The 19,237-nt window shown below is 43.9% G+C and overlaps 1 protein-coding gene across 2 annotated transcripts in view; it reads left to right on the top strand.

Annotated features, from left to right (window-relative positions):
• Positions 1 to 17,239, top strand: part of PLAAT1 (phospholipase A and acyltransferase 1) — an 87,429-nt gene extending 70,190 nt beyond the window's left edge. Inside the window, exon 4 of one of the 2 annotated variants that reach the window (XM_073673097.1) lies at positions 16,657 to 17,239. In XM_073673097.1, the coding sequence (XP_073529198.1) occupies positions 16,657 to 16,758 (102 nt within the window). In that variant the 3' untranslated portion in view covers positions 16,759 to 17,239. Of the gene's footprint in view, positions 1 to 13,938; positions 15,103 to 16,656 lie in introns of those variants that run through there. The other variant, XM_073673098.1, reaches the window with a different exon arrangement.
• The last annotated feature ends 1,998 nt before the right edge of the window (positions 17,240 to 19,237 follow it).

Raw genomic sequence — 19,237 nt, 5'->3', positions numbered from 1 at the left:
GCAAGTTTCTGTAGCCCATTGGTACCTCTGCCAGTGATAGAGGTGCCTTTTGAACGGATTGCAATGGATTTGGTTGGACCCATTGTAAAATCCGCCCGTGGACACCAACATATACTGGTAGTCGTCGACTATGCCACTCGGTACCCGGAAGCTATACCACTATGCCACACCTCGGCAAAACTGATTGCACGGGAGCTGTTTGCCATGTTCTGTCGCCTTGGACTACCCAAGGAGATCCTGATGGATCAGAGGACCCCCTTTATGTCCAAAGTGACAAAGGAACTATGCAAATTGCTAAAAATTAAACAATTGCGCACCTCGGTGTACCACCCTCAAACCGACGGGCTAGTAGAACGGTTCAATAAAACCCTCAAGTCCATGTTAAAAAGGGTGGTTTCTAAGGATGGAAGGGATTGGGACATGTTGTTACCCTATTTGATGTTCGCCGTTCGTGAGGTACCCCAGGCTTCCACAGGGTTCTCTCCCTTTGAGTTATTGTACGGCAGACACCCTAGGGGTCTGTTGGACGTAGCCAAAGAGACATGGTAACAAGAGCCAACTCCGCATAGGAGTATAATTGAACATGTGGCTAGTATGCAGGACCGGATCGCGACGGTCATGCCCATCGTGAAAGAGCATCTGTTAGATGCCCAGGCAGCTCAGAGGCGCACATATAATAAAAGAGCCAGAGTCAGAACTTTTAACAAGGGTGATCGGGTGTTAGTACTGGTACCCACAGCCGAGAGTAAGTTCATGGCCAAGTGGCAAGGACCATATGAGATTCGAGAAAAAGTGGGGGAGGTAAATTACCGGGTGTATCAGCCCGGAAGGAGGAAACCTGAGCAGCTTTACCATGTAAACCTGCTAAAGCATTGGAAAGATCGAGAGTGTTTAGTTACAGACGTCACCCCGGGCATATCACCAGAGAATTCTCCACCTTCAGCCAGGGAAGCATCCGAGGGGGAGGTCAGGATAAGTGATGCCCTCACGAAACAGCAGCGACGGGAGGCTCGCTCGCTGGTGCAGCACAATACCGACGTGTTCTCAGAGCTACCAGGTAGGACTACGGTTATCCAACATGACATTGTCACCGAACCTGGGGTACAGGTACGAATAAGACCGTACCGGGTACCTGAGGCTCGGAGGCAAGCCATCACGGCTGAGGTAAAACAAATGCTTCAGTTAGGCGTCATAGAGGAATCACGGAGTGAGTGGGCTAGCCCCATCGTACTGATTCCAAAACCAGACGGACCATTACGCTTCTGTAACGATTTCCGGAAATTAAATGAAGTGTCAAAGTTCGACCTTTATCCAATGCCCCGGGTGGACGAGCTGATTGAGAGACTGGGTCAGGCCCAGTACTTTACCACGCTCGATCTCACCAAGGGTTACTGGCAGGTACCCCTCACAGATTCGGCGAAGGAAAAGACCGCCTTCGTAACTCCAAAGGGTCTATACCACTATGTGGTCTTACCTTTTGGGTTACATGGGGCCCCGGCTACATTTCAGAGGTTGATAGACATAATGCTCAAGCCTCATCAGGAGTACGCGTCCGCGTATCTAGATGATATTATCATCTTTAGCACCAACTGGCATACGCACCTATCACAGGTACAGGCAGTGCTGGATTCTCTCAGAGCCGCAGGGTTAACGGCAAACCCCAAAAAATGTGCGATAGGGCTAGAGGAAGCCCGATATTTGGGGTATGTGATAGGCCGAGGAGCTATCAAGCCCCAAATCAATAAAGTTGAGGCTATAAAAAACTGGCCTAAACCGTCAAGTACAAAACAGGTGAGGGCGTTCCTTGGCATCCTTGGGTATTACCGCCGGTTTATACCTAATTTTGCTGGGCGAACGGCGGCCCTGACCGATCTCTTGAAGGGAAAAAAATCGGTAATGGTTCGGTGGAACCCTCAGGCAGAAGAAGCTTTTCAGTCCATGAAGTTGGCTCTGTGTGGACAGCCGGTCCTCATGAGCCCCAACTTCAAGGAAACCTTCATTGTACAGACAGATGCCTCGGAGGTAGGCCTAGGGGCGGTATTGTCACAAAAAGTGAATGGTGAAGAGCACCCGGTCACCTACTTGAGTAGAAAACTTGTCCCGGCAGAGAAAAACTATAGCGTGGTAGAGAAGGAGTGTTTGGCTATTAAGTGGGCCTTGGAATCACTACGTTATTATTTACTCGGGCGTCAGTTCCGCTTGGTGACGGACCACTCACCCTTGGTATGGATGAGCAATGCCAAGGAGAGGAATGCGCGAGTCACCAGGTGGTTCCTGTCTCTGCAAAATTTCAGTTTCTCTGTAGAACATCGCCCTGGGAAGTTGCAAGCAAACGCGGATGCCCTGTCCCGGGCACCCTGTATGGTGGCAAATGTTCAACCCCACAAGTTTGAACAGAGGGGGGGGATATGTGAGGCAGTGACCGGGATCGTATACGAGGGACGTTATATATCCCCCAGAATGTGTACAGAGACCTATTAAATCCATTGGAGTGCATTGCAGTCACACACACAGCTGCGGCTGCAATGCAGGAATGAAGGTGAGCAATGACCTGGTCAGACTACCTGGCTAAGGCAGATTAAGTAAAACCCGGCAGGGCCTTCATTTCTTGGAGGAGATCACAGGAGGCAGTGGGGCGGCCTCCTCCCTCCAACCCGGGTTTTCCAGTGGCTCTTGCCACAGGTCCTTTAAAACTCCTGCTCTAACTATTAGTGTTGTTCTATGTTGCAACCTGCTTGGAGCACAGCAGGTTAGCTCTGCAGGACTGAGTGTGGATGAACCACTGCCTGGGAAGGCTCTGCACCTGTCAGGCTCTGAGCGGCCCGGTGTGGCCATTGTCCCCAGCAACCATTGTGTATGGACTTTCTGGTAACCCGGCTGCGAACCGGAGGACTTTCTGTTAACCCGTGAGTTGCTGAAATAAAAGCTGTTTATGTTGGACTTGCTTGGGTCACTGCCTCAGTTACTGCATGGCGTGAACACCGCCGCCTTACAGCAGTGACTGCAATGGCTGCTTAAATGTAGGAAAAACCCCAATACAAATTTAAAGACACATAGAGGAGGGCCTCCGTAACAACATTTTCCCATTATAAAGGAGCGGTTCTGCTATACAGTTATTGCATACGCAGTGACTGCAACGGCTGCCTAAATTTAAAAAAAAAACAATACTAATTTAAAGACACATAGACAACATGTTCCCATTATAAAGGAGCAGTTCTGTTATACAGTTATTGTGTATGCAGTGACTGCAACGGCTGCCTAAATGTGGGAAAAACCCCAATACCAATTTAAAGACACATAGAGGAGGACCTCCGTAACAACATGTTCCCATTATAAAGGAGCGGTTCTGCTATACAGTTATTGTGTATGCAGTGACTGCAACGGCTGTCTAAATGTGGGAAAACCCCCAATACCAGTTTAAAGACACATAGACAACATGTTCCCATTATAAAGGAGCAGTTCTGCTATACAGTTATTTTGTATGCAGTGACTGCAACGGCTGCCTAAATGTGGGAAAAACCCCAATACCAATTTAAAGACACATAGAGGAGGGTCTCCGTAACGACATGTTCCCATTATAAAGGAGCAGTTCTGCTATACAGTTATTGCGTATACAGTGACTACAATAGCTGCCTAAATATTGAACGTACGCCAATGCCCCTTTGAAGAGATGTAGAGGAGGGCCTCATGAAAAAATTTTTCCCATTATAAAAGGAGCGGGTCTCCTATACTGTTCTTGCATATGCAGTGACTACAAGGGCTGCCAAAAATTTGGACGCTCTCCATTGTCCCTTGGAAGAGAGGTACAGGAGGGCTTCATGAAAAAAATGTTCCCATTATAAAGGAGTGGGTTTCCAATACTGTTCTTGCATATGCAGTGACTGCATGGGCTGCCAAAAGTTTGGACACACTCCAATGCCCCTTGGAAGAGACTTAGAGGAGGGTCTTATGAAAAAAATTTTCCCATTATAAAAGAGTGGGTCTCCAATACTGTTCTTGCATACGCAGTGACTACATGGGCTGCCAAAAATTTGGACGCACTCCAATGCCCCTTGAAAGAGACGTAGAGGAGGGCATCATGAAAAAAATGTTCCCATTATAAAGGAGCAGGTCTCCAATACTGTTCTTGCATATGCAGTGACTGCAAGGGCTGCCAAAAATTTGGACGCACTCCAATACCTCTTTGAAGAGACGTAAAGGAGGGCCTCATGAAAAAAATGTTCCCTTTATGAAGGAGTGGGTCTCCTATAATTGTAATTTCCATGCACTAAGAGGATGGGCTGAAAAACATTTATTCCTGGGAGCTATGCATGAACATACTATATAACAAACATTTCCTACGGGCGTCATAAACACCCTTAAAAAAATGTGGGTGTTGCATCATGGTTACCCTGCTGATATGGTGGTGGAGGATGAGGATGAGGAGAAGGAGGAGGACAAAAGAAAAGAGGCAAAATCATGAAGCATATACCCATGTCTGGTTGTGAAGATATGTATAGGAATAGACCTCCTAAAAAAAAGACACTGTATTTGAGTTTGTTACGCTGCTATCATTCGGTGGTGTTGAGAAGTCTGGCCCAATGCCGACTTTGTTTATTTTTATGAATCAGCCTGTCAGCATTTTCAGTTGACAGGCGGATGCGCCTGTCCATTATAATTCACCCGGCGGCACTAAAAACCCACTCTGACAAATCGCTAGCGGCAGGGCAGGCCAGGACCTTCACGACCTAGAGAGCCAGTTCATGCCACGTATCCAGCTTGCATATCCAAGAATTATGAGGCACAGAGGAATCACTTAGGACTTGGTACGGTCAGCAAGGTACTCCTTCAGCATCTTTGTAAAATGATCCCTCCTTGTGAGAGTACCCCGCACATTTGGGCCTGTGCGATGGGAGGGTCTGAAAAAACTCTCCCAGACCCTTGACAGTGTTCCCCTGCCTCTGCTGGATCGTATTTGTCTCTCTCGCCTGTACTCCTTGATTGCCCAATGAACTGTGACCTCTGCCGCCAGCATTTTCAGATGGGAATTTTTTAAATAATTCAGCAACAAGGGCCTTCTGATACTGCACCATTTTAGTAGACCAGGCCACCGTGGGAATGAGAGATAGAAAGTTCTCCTTGTAGCATGGGTCTAGAAGTGTCACCAACCAGTAATGACTGTGACCCAAAATTTGGACAATGTGAGGGTCACGGGAAAGGCAGTGTAACAGAAACTCAGCCATGTGTGCCAGACTGCTAACAGGCAAGACTTCTGTGTCCTCACCAAGAATACGACTGACCATGCTCTCCTCCTCATCCTCCTCCTCCTCCATCTCCTCATACACGCTGAACAGATGGTATGACAGTTGTGTGGGTAGTACTGTCTATAGCGCAAGAAACTAGCTCTTGTTCTTCCTCCTCCTCCTCTGCTTCCTCATGGTTACCCAATCCACTTTGGGATGAGATGAGGCTGGGCTGTGTGGAATCACCCTGTATGGTTCCTTGCTCCATCTAATAGTGCTCCGCTTGCAATGCCTTCTGTTTAATTGAGAGCAGAGAGTGTTTCAGAAGACAGAGAAGAGGGATGGTGACAGTAATCATGGCGTCATCACCGCTCATCATCTTTGTTTCAAAGTTTTGTAGGATGGCACAGATGTCTCACATCCATTCCCACTCCTGAGCTCTTATGTCCCGAGGCTGACCTGAATACCGACAGGCGTTTTGAAGCTGGTAGTCAACAACTGTCCTGTGCTGCTCATAAATCCTTCCCAACATCAGTAAGGTTAAGTTCCAATGGGTGGGGACATTGCACACCAGTCGCTGAGCTGGAAACTGCAAACTATGCTGAAACATAGTGAGGGCGGCAAAAGCTGTAGCTGACGTTCTAAAATGGGCACACACGTGGCGTTTTTTGACAAGCCGATCTGGCAGGTCCAATTAGGTTTTAAGAGACCACTGAACCAAGAGGTTGAGCACATGGGCCAGTCATGGTACGTGTGTGAGCTCGCCTCAGTTCGGAGCCACCACCAGGTTCTGACCAATGTAACATACGACCATGCCTGGCTGTAGGTTCAGCAGCGACTGCCACAGATCTGTCTGCTCTTTCAGAGCTGTCCACACTTCTTCAGCGGTGTGCGGTTTGTCACCTAAGCATATTAGCTTCAGCACAGCCTGTTGCTGCTTGGCCGAGGCAGTGCTGCAGTGCTTCCAGTTTGTGACTAATGTGGTCATTTTGTAGATGGAGGCTGAAGAGGAGGAGGTGCAGGAGCTGTAGAATGTTGGAGCAACCTTGATTGACCCATGGCCCACAATCCTCGGAGCTGGGAGGACATGTTCCATCCCATGGTCCGACTGGGTCCCGGCTTCGACTATATTAATCCAGTATGCCATTAACAAGATTTACCGTCCCTGCCCACAAGCACTTGTCCACATGTCTGTGGTTAGGTGGACCTTCCCAGTGACTGCATTGTTGAGGGAACTGCTAATGTTCTGGGACACGTGCTTGTGTGATGCGGAGACGCCACACTGGGAGAAATAGTGGCTGCTGGGGACCGAGTACCAAGGAATGACCACCGACATCAGGTTGTGGAAAGCTTCCGTCTCCAGTAACCTAAAAGGCAACAGTTCGAGCTCAAGCATTCGCAAAATGTGTGTGTTTAGTAGGGTGGTCTGTGGGGCGTTGGCTGTGTATTTGCACTTGCATTCCAAGGACCAGGATAGGGACAACTGAACGCTGCTCTGAGACAAGTACGTGGACGTGGTTGCTGATGGTGGTAGTTGCTAGTGTGCAACGACAGGTGTAGGGCAGGAGGCATCTTCGCCATAGGGGATTGACGTGCACGCACAAAAGGGGAACAAGCAGTGGTGTCACCTGCAGACACTGTTTTTGGACCCTGGCGTTCAGACCACCTTGTTGGGTGCTTTGCTGTCAAGTGCCTGAGCATGCTGAGCATCAGGCTAGTAGTTTTGCTACCCCTGCTGATGCTGACTTGGAAGATGGTGCAAATGGCATTTTTGGAGTTATCTGCAGAGTCTTTAAAAAACAACCAGACTTCAGAAGACCTAACAGTCGTACTGGCAACTTCCATTGTGTTTGTGTTCTGTGGAACGGTTGACTGCCTTGTGCCTGTGGCTACCACACTGCTTGTTCCTGCCTGTTATACACTGTGTATACACTGCAATTCATATAGGTAATTTGGGAAAATCTGAGAAAATATTATTTGCATAATAATTTGGAACACAGTGTAGTATGGTTTAATATAGAAAATTAAAGAATTGTGTGTTTATTTCAATTAAAGGACTTTATTCTGGGTGTTTGTGTTTTTTTTTAAACTTTGACTATGGGGTTAGTAATGGGGGTGTCTTATAGACGCCTCTCCATTACTAACCTGGGCTTGATGTCAGCTGGCATTATAAGCTGACATCAACCCTAGCCCTATTACCCCACTGCCACCGCTACAGGGCAGTGGGAAGAGCGAGGCTAAGTGCCAGAATTGGCGAACCTTATGGATGCGCCATTTCTTGGACGTCTGACGGCTGGTGTTTCTAGCCTGGGAGGGGGCCAATATTCATGGCACCCTTCCTGGGCTATCAATATCAGCCCCCATCTGTCTGCCTAGCCTTTGCTAGCTATTAAAATAGGGGGGACCCCACGTCATTTTTTTTGAGTTCCCCATTTTAATAGCTAGAAAAGGCTAGGTATTCAGCTGGGGGCTGATATTAGTAGCCTGGGAAGCTCCGTGGGTATTACCCCCTTCCCAGGCTTCAAACATCTGCCCCAGCTGTCTGCTTAACCTCCGCTAGAGACTAAAATTACGGGGAACCCCACGCCAATTTTTTTTTTTAATAAATCCTTTATTTTAACACTAAATGACAAGTACAGTAATCAACACTATCACTGTACTTATTATATATGTGACTGACATGTTTCTATCTATCTAATCTATGTGTGATGCTCTATTATTTCTGTTGTAAATTGTCAGGTACAGATGCTGAATTGCCGGCCGGCTTTTTTAAAGAGACGGTGCATGAAAACACTATTATTTTTTTAAATAAATCCTTTAACACTAAATGACCAGTACAGTAACCAACACTGTCACTGTACTTCTTATATACAGTTATATGAAAAAGTTTGGGCACCCCTATTAATCTTAAGCTTAATGTTTTATAAAAATTGGTGTTTTTTGCAACAGCTATTTCAGTTTGATATATGTAATAACTGTTGGACACAGTAATGTTTCAATCTGCATTCAAACAAAATTTGACAGGTGCATAAGTATGGGCACCCTTATCATTTTCTTGTTTTAAATACTCCTACCTACTTTTTACTGACTTACTAAAGCACTTTTTTTTGGTTTTGTAACCTCATTGAGCTTTAAACTTCATAGCCAGGTGTATGCAGTCATGAGAAAAGCTACTTAAAGTGGCCACTTGCAAGTTGTTCTCCTGTTTGAATCTCCTCTGAAGAGTGGCATCATGGGCTCCTCAAAACAACTGTCAAATGATCTGAAAACAAAGATTATTCAACATAGTTGTTCAGGGGAAGGATACAAAAAGCTGTCTCAGAGATTTAACCTGTCAGTTTCCACTGTGAGGAACATAATAAGGAAATGGAATAACACAGGGACAGTTCTTGTTAAGGCCATAAGTGGCAGGCGAAGAAAAACATCAGAAAGGCAGAGAAGAAGAATGGTGAGATCAGTCAAGGACAATCCTCAGACCACCTCCAGAGAGCTGCAGCATCAACTTGCTGCAGATGGTGTCACTGTGCATCGGTCAACTATACAATGCACTTTGCACAAGGAGAAGCTGTATGGGAGAGTGATGCGAATGAAGCCGTTTCTACAAGCACGCCACAAACAGAGTCGGCTGAGGTATGCAAAAGCACATTTGGAGAAGCCAATTTCTTTTTGGAAGAAGGTCTTGTGGACTGATGAAACCAAGATTGAGTTGTTTGGTCATACAAAAAGGCGTTATGCATGGCGGCAAAAAAACACAGCATTCCAAGAAAAACACTTGCTACCCACAGTAAAATTTGGTGGAGGTTCCATCATGCTTTGGGGCTGTGTGGCCAATGCCGGCACCGGGAATCTTGTTAAAGTTGAGGGACGCATGGATTCCACTCAGTATCAGCAGATTCTTGACAATAATGTTCAAGAATCAGTGACAAAGTTGAAGTTACGCAGGGGATGGATCTTTCAGCAAGACAATGATCCAAAACACCGCTCCAAATCTACTGCATTCATGCAGAGGAACAATTACAATGTTCTGGAATGGCCATCCCAGTCCCTAGACCTGAATATCATTGAACATCTGTGGGATCATTTGAAGAGGGCTGTCCATGCTCGGCGACCATCAAACTTAACTGAACTGGAATTGTTTTGTAAAGAGGAATGGTCAAAAATACCTTCATCCAGGATCCAGGAACTCATTAAAAGCTACAGGAAGCGACTAGAGGCTGTTATTTTTGCAAAAGGAGGATCTACTAAATATTAATGTCACTTTTCTGGTGAGGTGCCCATACTTATGCACCTGTCAAATTTTGTTTGAATGCAGATTGCACATTTTCTGTTAGTACAATAAACCTCATTTCAAGGCAGAAACATTACTGTGTCCAACAGTTATTACATATATCAAACTGAAATAGCTGTTGCAAAAACACCAATTTTTATAAAACATTAAGCATAAGATTAATAGGGGTGCCCAAACTTTTTCATATAACTGTATGTGACTGACATGTTTCTATCTATCTAATCTATGTGTAATGCTCTATTCTTTGTGTTCTAAATTGTCAGGTACCGATGCTGAATTGCCGGCCGGCTTTTTTAAAGAGACGGTGCATGAAAACACTATTATTTTTTTTAATAAATCCTTTAACACTAAATGACAAGTACAGTAACCAACACTGTCACTGTACTTCTTATATATGTGACTGACATGTTTCTATCTATCTAATCTATGTGTGATGCTCTATTCTTGATGTTCTAAATTGTCGGGGACCGGTGTATGCCGCTGCTGATTTGCCGGCTTTTCATGTTTCACTGTGAGCACTGTTCCCATCGATTTGGGCAATCACTGTAATGCCACAACCACCATGGCTGTGGCATTACAGTGAGTGGCAGACAATCCCTGCATGATGTGAAAAAATCTAGTTACACTTTTGGTGCACGAACAGTTATCGAACATAACCTCGAATTTTTTGCAAATCGTTTGCGTACTTCGAACGACTCGAACACTGCCCAAAACAGCTCGAATTTGAGACTGGCGAACAGTTCTAGTCGAACACCGCTCATCTCTAGCGGGGACCCCAGCTCTCGCTCGAGCATGCCAGAAATACTCACCAAGCGCCGAGCATCTCAAGCAGTGGGATGCTCGGGTGAGTATCGAGCAATAGCGAGCACGCTCGCTCATCACTAGTCTCTATCATTATTACTTAGTTTCTTGGGGTTATTCACTCCCCTTTTTTTCTGTAGGCTATTATCAAGACATATTAGCAAAATACTTGACAGGTTGAAAATTACATCACAAGCGCTGGGAGGCCACATCTCCCGATGTTGCACCACTTATCTCAAAGTACTGTATAGCGAGTCTTAAGAAAAGGTAATAATTTGACATCAGTACGCATACCTTCTAACAATTCTGGGTCCAGCAGGACAGTCACAAATTAAGGGAGCCTTACCACTATCCTGGGAAGTTGGGTTTATGTCCCTACTTCAACTTTATATGTGTCCTTGGGACACAAATATCATATAGTTGAATACAATGGTGGGTAAGTGATCTATTAAAACCCTACTCCACCGTGCAATCTGGTTAGAGACTACAGGGTCTCTGAGTGACATTCTCAGGTCACGTAAAAGGCAACAGAGACTGGATGAGCACAGAAGCAGTACACAAGCAAGTGGGATCCATACTGTGTGTGCGGGAATGTGCTTTACAGGAATCATATTGTATGTTGGGTACTGTGAGCAAAGCCAGCTCCAGGTTTTCGTGAGCCCAGGGCAAAAAAGTCTCAGTGGGCCCCTTTAATACAAAGCACCATTCATGATGCACAGATACGACAGAGAAATTAGGTATACAACACAGGGCCCAGGCTATCCCCTCCTCCTTAACATATGCAGACATGCAGACATGCACATTAGGCAGACATGCACACACACGCTCAGTAGGAAGACATGCATGCACGCACATACACACAGTATGCAGACATGCACACAGTACGCAGACATGCACGCACACATACAAACATTACGAAGACATTAACAGTATGCAGAGTATACACAGTTCGCACAGTACGCAGACATGCACATGCACACAGTACGCAGACATGCATGCACACGCACACACGGTACGCAGACCTGCACACACACACAGTACACAGACATTCCCGCATACATGCACACAGTACGCAGACATGCACTAACATACGCCCACAGTACGCAGATATGCACGCACACAGTATATTAATATGCCCGCACATGCACAGTAAGAAGACATGCACACACACAGTATGCAAACATGCCTGCACACACACAGTATGCAGACATGTGCACACATGCAGGTATGCACACACATACACACATGCACATGGTACACAGATATACGCACATACACAGATATATACACATACAGACACGTATTTGAATACAAATTCTTAAAAACACATATAAAGCAGACATAAATATATATACACAGTCATACACACTGACATACATAGTTATTGCCATCATACATGCACACACACATATACACACACACACACACACACACACATACACACACATTAGAAAAATGTTTAATATGGGGATTGGGGAAGCTGGCAACAAGCCTTGCTCACCTGCCCCCGACCTATCTCCCATCCAGCCCTCAGGTATGTGGCAGTGCAGGGTCACTGGCATGCCATTGATGGCCATCACAGGCATGGCACTGGACCATCAGAGGGCCCCACTTGCTGTCGGGGCCCAGGCCACTTACCCATCCCCTGTGCAGGGCCGCTGGCGGTGCTTGATTGACGGCACTTCACCAGACATGGCCACATGCAGTGCGCTGTATGGCTGTGTCTGGTAGTAATGATGTGGCAGGGGTGACACATAAGCACAATTAAAGGCACAGTGTCATCCCTGCCATGTCATTAATACTAGGCACAGCGCACTGCGCGGCCATGTCTGGTGAAGTGCCGGCAATCAAGCAGCGCAGGCGGCCCTGCACAGATGAGGGGGAGCGGCCAGGGCCCCGACAGCGGGTGGGCCTCCCTAGGTGGTCCAAGGTCTCGGCACTTGCCCTGGTTTTCCAGGTGCTGACGCCGGCCCTGACTGTGGGGTATCATACTGTGCATGGGAGTCACTGTGGGAGCAATGAAAAGAGTACAATATAGTGTGAGAAGAATTATGTCCTTCAGTAAGAGAAATTCTTTGTGGAGACATATAACAGACTGGGATGCCGTTAGGGTACTGGCTTAGCGTAAAATTATTTTCGTGAAGCAGAATGTTTCTCATGATTTTTATCCTTCAAAGGTGGGAGGTGCAATACTGAATAAGTTTTAAGCAGTTGTACAAAAATGCAGCAAATTACGAATTCTTTATAAATACAAGTGTTATTAGTTTTTGTTTCTCAATTAACAAAATGTAATGAAATTAAACAGAAGAAAAATCTAAATGAAACCAATATTTGATGCGACTTCCCTTTGCCTTCAAAACAGCATCTATTCTTTCAGGTACTTTTGCACACAGTTTTTGAAGAAACTCAACAGGGAGGTTTTTCCAAGTATCTTGGAGAACTCATGACAGACAGATTTTCTGTGGATGAAGGCTTATGCAAATCCCTTTGTCTCCTCATATAATCCCAGACAGACTCGATGATGTTGAGATCAGGACTCTGTGGAGTCCATATAACCACTTTCAGAACTTCTTCTTCTTTATGCTGAAGATAATTCTTAATGACATTGGTTGTATGTTTGACGTTGTTGTTTTGCTGCAGAATAATGATGGATAAGTATATGTCTGTATTTTTCAGCCTTGAGGACAATATTAATCCTGCTCAAATCCCCAACTACATTTTCTGAAATGCAGTCCCAAATTTACAAAGATCCTCCACCATATTTTAGTGTTGACTGTAGACACTCATTATTATACCACTCTACAGCCCTTTGCCAAATAAACTGCTTTCTGTTGTAGCCAGATATTTCACATTTTGACTGATACGTCTAGTGCATCTGCTGCCATTTTCTGCACCCCATGCAGTTTCTATGTTTTTGTGCCTAGTTAAGTCAGTTGACCCTGTTTCCATGTAGAAGGTATGGCTTTTGGCTGAAATTCTTCAATGAAAACCACTTTTTGGCCAGATTTCTCTATACAGTATATCAGTGTTGCTGGGTTTGCTGCTGGTTTTAAGCTGATGGCACTGCTGGACTACTTTCAGTTTCAAAGGGAAATAAGCATGATGTGTCTTTCTTCTGCTAAACTAAGTTTCCTTGTCTGTCCACTGCATTTATGGTCTTCAACATTTTCCATTGCTTTTTCAAAAGACCCTTAACAGTACATCTTTAAACCCTATTCTGCCTTAAAATCTTAAATCATAAAATCTGGGAGAAACCCCGCTGATACAATATTAATACCGCAAGTCTTGTTGTTGTGCTCAGTCTTGCCATGGTATATGACTTATGACATGAACCTATCTTCCAGAGCCCTTTGTAGCAGAATTTGGCAGTTCTTCACTCAGTTTTATGCTTCTGTTTTACTCAATGAGTGTGTTTCAACCTATGCGTGAAAACTATGATCATTATCTCGTGTTTGGTATAACTGGTATGAATTCAGTTATTCATGCGAGGGGCGTTCTTTAAAGATTTCCCCTGACCCACTTCTATTTATCACAGGACGCTGCAACTTCACATGTGTAATGATATAAGTCTCTATAGGTTACATGCCAATTTGCAACCCAGAACTGATAACGGTCTTGATTTTACAGGTGCTAAAGTGGTGTGAGGTGTGGTAATGAACCTAGTGGAATACAAAGCAGTCATCAAGTTCCTTTACTTGAAAGGCCGCACACCAAAGGAGACGTTCGATGAGATGAAAGAGGTTTATGGTGATGATTCCCCATCATATGATGTAGTCAAGAACTGGCATCGCCAATTGGAATATGGTCGGACTTCGGTGCAAACAGCTCTAATTCCAGGGTGACCACACTCTGCTATTAATGAACACACCATCCAGCAATTGGAGGTCGCCATTTTGGAAAATTGTCACGTAACCATTCGCCACCTAGCACAAAATGTCAAGATTAGTGTGGGGTCCGTGGAAAAAATCATCCAAGACCATCTTCACATGCATAAGTTATCCGCTCGCTAGGTTCCCTGGCTGCTCACCCCTTTCCAGAATCAGGAACGAGTCAAATGCTCTCAGGCTCTATTGACTATGTGCCATGGAAACCAGGAGGACTTTTTCAACAGACTGATCACACAGGATGAAAGCTGGGTCCATCACTATGATCCAGAGACTAAAGTCCAGTCTATGCAATGGAAGCATCATGACTCACTGCCTCCAAAGAAGGTATGTGCCCAACCCTCGGCAGACAAGGTCACACTCACAGTATTTTGGGACCAGCATGGAATAGTATTGATTGATTTCCTAGCAAAGGGTACCATGATCACTGGGGCATACTATGCTTCACTGCTGCGGAAATTGTGGGAGGCCATCAAAACCAAGAGACGTGGCATGCTCATCAAAGTTGTCCACCTTCTGCAAGACAGTGCATCAGCTCACAACTCAAATGTTGCCCAAATGGAAGCATGCTCCTGTGGCTTTGAAATTCTATCGCATCCCCCTTATTCACCTGACCTGGCACCATCGGACTTCCACCTCTTTCCAAAAATGAAGTTATTTTTGAAGGGCAAGCATTTTCCAGATGATAAGACTCTGATTTTCGAAGTTACAACGTGACTTTTGGAGCAATCTGTCGACTTCTACAAGCGAGGTGTTTACAGTTGCTTAAAGAGATAGGAGAAGTGTATGTCCCTAGGTGGCTAAAAGGACTAATAACTGTGCCAAGTTTAATTGCTCTCAGTTCCCTTGAAGTGGGTCAGAGGAAATCTTTAATGAACGCCTCTCGTATATCTGACTATACTTCTGCAGAATGCCTAACTTTGTGCAAGTGAATCTAGAAGAATAAATGCTGTTTTTAAGACAAAGGGTGGTCACACCAAATATTCAAAACAGCATCAATGATTTATATTTACATTTCTTTCTTTAAATCTACTTTCCCTTTCCTTTGTAATTGATAAACATAAACTATTAATGCTTTTAAATTTGAAAGCCTTCTTACTTTGCAGCATTCTTTTGGCATCTGCCTAAAATTTTTGAATAGTGCTGTATGTCTGTACATTTTCTCTGTCTGTACAAAGTCAGATCAGTTGAAGCCATTGTCAATGGACAATTAGCTAACTAATGCACATTTTTGTTATTGTTTTTAACCTGCTCCCTATTGATGTCAACAGAGAAAAACTGGTCTCTAAAGTTTTAAATTATTACTTTTTTTTTACTAAGTTCAATACATTGAAATGTTATTATATTTTTGACAGAGCTCATATTAGTAAGTGACACACAGATTTGTATCTTGAATTTGGTTAAAAGAATTGTCTGATAGATAAAATGTCTTGTATAAATATCTTATTTTAATCCCTAACCACTTTTGTGATTCGCTTTCTTTGAAAATTCCTCACTTTTCTCCCTGCACAGCTAATCCCTATATCAATTTTCTTACTTTACGTCCTGTAACGTTCCAATCAAGCTTCAGCCTTCACTGGGGATTCTCAGACAGGATATCATCAGGAGGGTGGGCCTGCAGTCACTTCCCCACAGCTTTGATCACCCCCCAACCCACCAGATCCAAGACATCATCAGTGAGCAATGATGCGTTCATCACCACCCACTGATGTCTCAAAACAATTTCTTTGAAAGAACCAGAGAGAAGTGACCTCAAATGGATGGTAAACAGGGGCAGGGGAACTAGAAGTGGGGGCAGTGATCGCAGCACCGCCTCCTGATAAATGATCAGTTTCAGGTCTGTGACAGTGATCACTTCTCTCAGCTTCTTTCACTGCGATTTATTCAGGATGTTGCTCAGCTGTGAAATAAGCTGTGATAAGTGAACAAAGTGCCGCCCCTGATGATGTCCTGTTTCAGGGACAATGATCAAACCTGTGTGTAAGTGGCTGCAGGTCCATCAAACTGATGAAGTCCCATGTGAAGATCCCCAGTGAATGCTGGGACTCAATCAGAACATCATAGAAATTAAAGTGAGAAAAAATATTATTGGGATTAGATGCATAGGGAGAACAGTAAGGAATTTTCAAGTAAAGAAATTCCAAAAGAGATTAGTATATTTTATATACTGTACAACCCTTTTAATGACTTCAGTTTCTCAATAAATAAATTCAGTATCTCTGCAAGGTAGCAAAACCCTTGAGAGGCTGCAGTCCAAATCACAACCACTGGGTGGCCACACATAGCCACTAATAGGATAAACATCTTGCAGTGTCTCTACTTTGAGTTTCACAATGTTATGGTTTTTTGTTTGTCTGTTTTGTGATGAGCATTCAGGGACATGTTGGACCAAGAGGAACAATAAAAAAGAACAAATTCTGCAGAGTCACATATTCTTACATGAACATGTGTTCTTTTTCAGGCCAACAGAGCTATCAGTGCCATCGGGTTTGTGACTGCAGCTGCTGGAGCTTTCTCACTTCTTGGCATATTTCAAAATAAATCAAGACAAGGACAATATTGACGTAGAATAAATAAACTGAAACAAAGCACAATAAAAACATAGAACAATACTGTTTAATTGATCAAGATTTTTTAAGAACATCTGTACAGCTCATTACTTTTGTATAGCTGTGAAGCAGAAGAAAAATGTTTTTAATTTGATGTATGCTTTAAGGTTTGTTCATTTCTTTGCTTTTCCTGCTGATCTGCCATGTTGCTGCACATTAGGACTTTTAGTTCATTTCCAATGGAGTTGTAATATGAATAAATCAAAACCTTTGAAAAAGAAACTAATCAGCCAAACAAGAATTTTCTAAATGTTAATGCTACTAAGCAACTGAAAAGTTGCAAATGCATGCAACATTGGGTCTAATCAATTACTGAATGTTATAATTATTCATACCATAGCAGGTTTTTATATCATAGAAAAACCGGAAAAAATACACCAAACAAATTTGCAACAAGGGTATACGATATTGAATAAACCTGATGCAAAAGAACATATACCAAATAAAAATTAACTTTTAATGATTACCCTTAAAAGTGTACTCAATAGTACAAATAGGACAACAAATAACTACACATATCAATAAAAGCACCATATGAGGGAGGGATAATAAGGGTGGTAGGTAGTACAAACAGACTTGCCATAAGCAGCCCTAATGGAGTATCTCTCCCTACCTAACAGCGGAGTGTTTTCACCCTAATAGTGCAGGTTGGTGTCCCCGCTCCTCGGAGGCTGTCCCTTACTTATCCCTAGGTATCCCTAAACACACACACAAACAATAAACATATTGACCAGCAGCATATACTAGTCATAACATAATTGACATGCTAGACATCAAAAAATCACACAACATTTATGTCAGTGGGAAAAACAATAAATACACAGAGGAATGGATCCCATAAATAATTTGTCAGCAGATAAGGACCACCCCCCCTAATTTTTGCTCATATAGGTAGATAAATAAGAGCAACAATCACCCACTAGCAAAACATGTTAATGTACACCATGGAGGAGATTTAAATTCTATTATGTTTCGCTCAATTGAAGTGGTCAGTCCCGCAGTTCGTCAGGGGGACTGGGACAGGAGAATTTTACAGCGGGAGTCCAGATGGATTTTCTGGCTCGAATCTCTGAACACTGGAGGAATCAATGAACAGATAAACTTCTCTAGCTTTGTGTAGCCCTTCTTTTTTATTAGCCTCTACGGTCAAAATCATGATTGGCCCCTTTTATTACATGTAACATATTTATAGCAGATTTCTAGTGTGCAGTATCTGTACACTGGCTATTTGGGACACTTTTGTCTATCTGGTTAACAATGGATTCTTTATTAGAATTTTAAATATAATATGCTACCTATCAATATCCCTTGACCTATTATTATATGGGTTTATACACACTCTTGCTTGGTGGAGTATTTAATGTTCAGCATATTTAATACTATCATCATTTTGTTATCTCCCCCCCCTTCCCCCTCCCCCTTCTATTTAACGCTCTAGCTTTTTGTGTCATATTGTTGGCTATTTCTTCACCACTTTAAAGGCTTAATTAGATGGATCTGATATGATTCATCTTGAATTATATGAAAACATTTTTTGGGGGTGAAAAAGAAATTTAATATTGAGGGCGTCTTTCTATCATATCCTGGTGGCATGAATGTGGTCATCATAATATGTATGATTAGGTTTTTGATCGACTTTCATTGCTCCATGAGCTTATGTGATATATACTACAGCGTGTGCAATTTGATGCTATCACTAACCCTTTCCGCATCCTCACTTCCTCTGTGTGTGTCATGGGATAAAATTTGGCACGCAGTTTGCGTTCCACATCCCGTGTAATACCGGTAGTTGCACAACCAGAAGTGATGTAATATATGAAAATACGCGAAGGGGGAAGTCATGTACCTTGGAACGCAGCTTGCGCTCCACCTTCCAGTAAATACCGGAAGTGATATGCATGACGCGACGATGGGGGAGTACCTCACTCTTGGAACGCAGTCTGCGCTCCACACTTTAGCTTACTCCAGAAATGGCTATAGGTGAATCCCTTCCGGGCTGTGCTTGAACATTGTGGCGCACATTATCTGGAGGAGGGGGGTATAAATAGATGTTGTCAGTTATTCCATGCACGGCAGGACTCCGGTATGGAAGCACTTATCCTTGGTGCACCTATTATGGTCTCTCTCCTCTAACACTTCCCTGTCCCCTGATGAGCCCCATATCGAGGAGGGGGTGAAACGTGTTGGGACCAGTTTTGAAGGGACTTTTGTTCTTTGCTGATGGCTATATACTTCTTTGAGGGATTGAAAAAGCGGATGCCTGGTGTGTTTGGAACCATACTTTGAAGTATTGTGGAACCTTTGTGGATTGGGACTGGACAGTTACCTATTGAGGGGTCTAAAAGAAACATCGCCCAAGGCATCTACCGTGACTTCAGATGGACTAGAGATCAGATAAGTCCATTTCTCCTTTTTGGTGTTTTGACCAGTATT

This window comes from Phyllobates terribilis, unplaced genomic scaffold (assembly GCF_046119375.1).
Source record: "Phyllobates terribilis strain yellow unplaced genomic scaffold, ASM4611937v1 Scaffold_3__8_contigs__length_932513732, whole genome shotgun sequence".
NCBI classification, from domain to species: Eukaryota; Metazoa; Chordata; class Amphibia; order Anura; family Dendrobatidae; genus Phyllobates; species Phyllobates terribilis.
The sequence above is the reverse complement of the archived record's forward strand: the minus strand, read 5'-3'. Positions and strand labels throughout refer to the sequence as shown.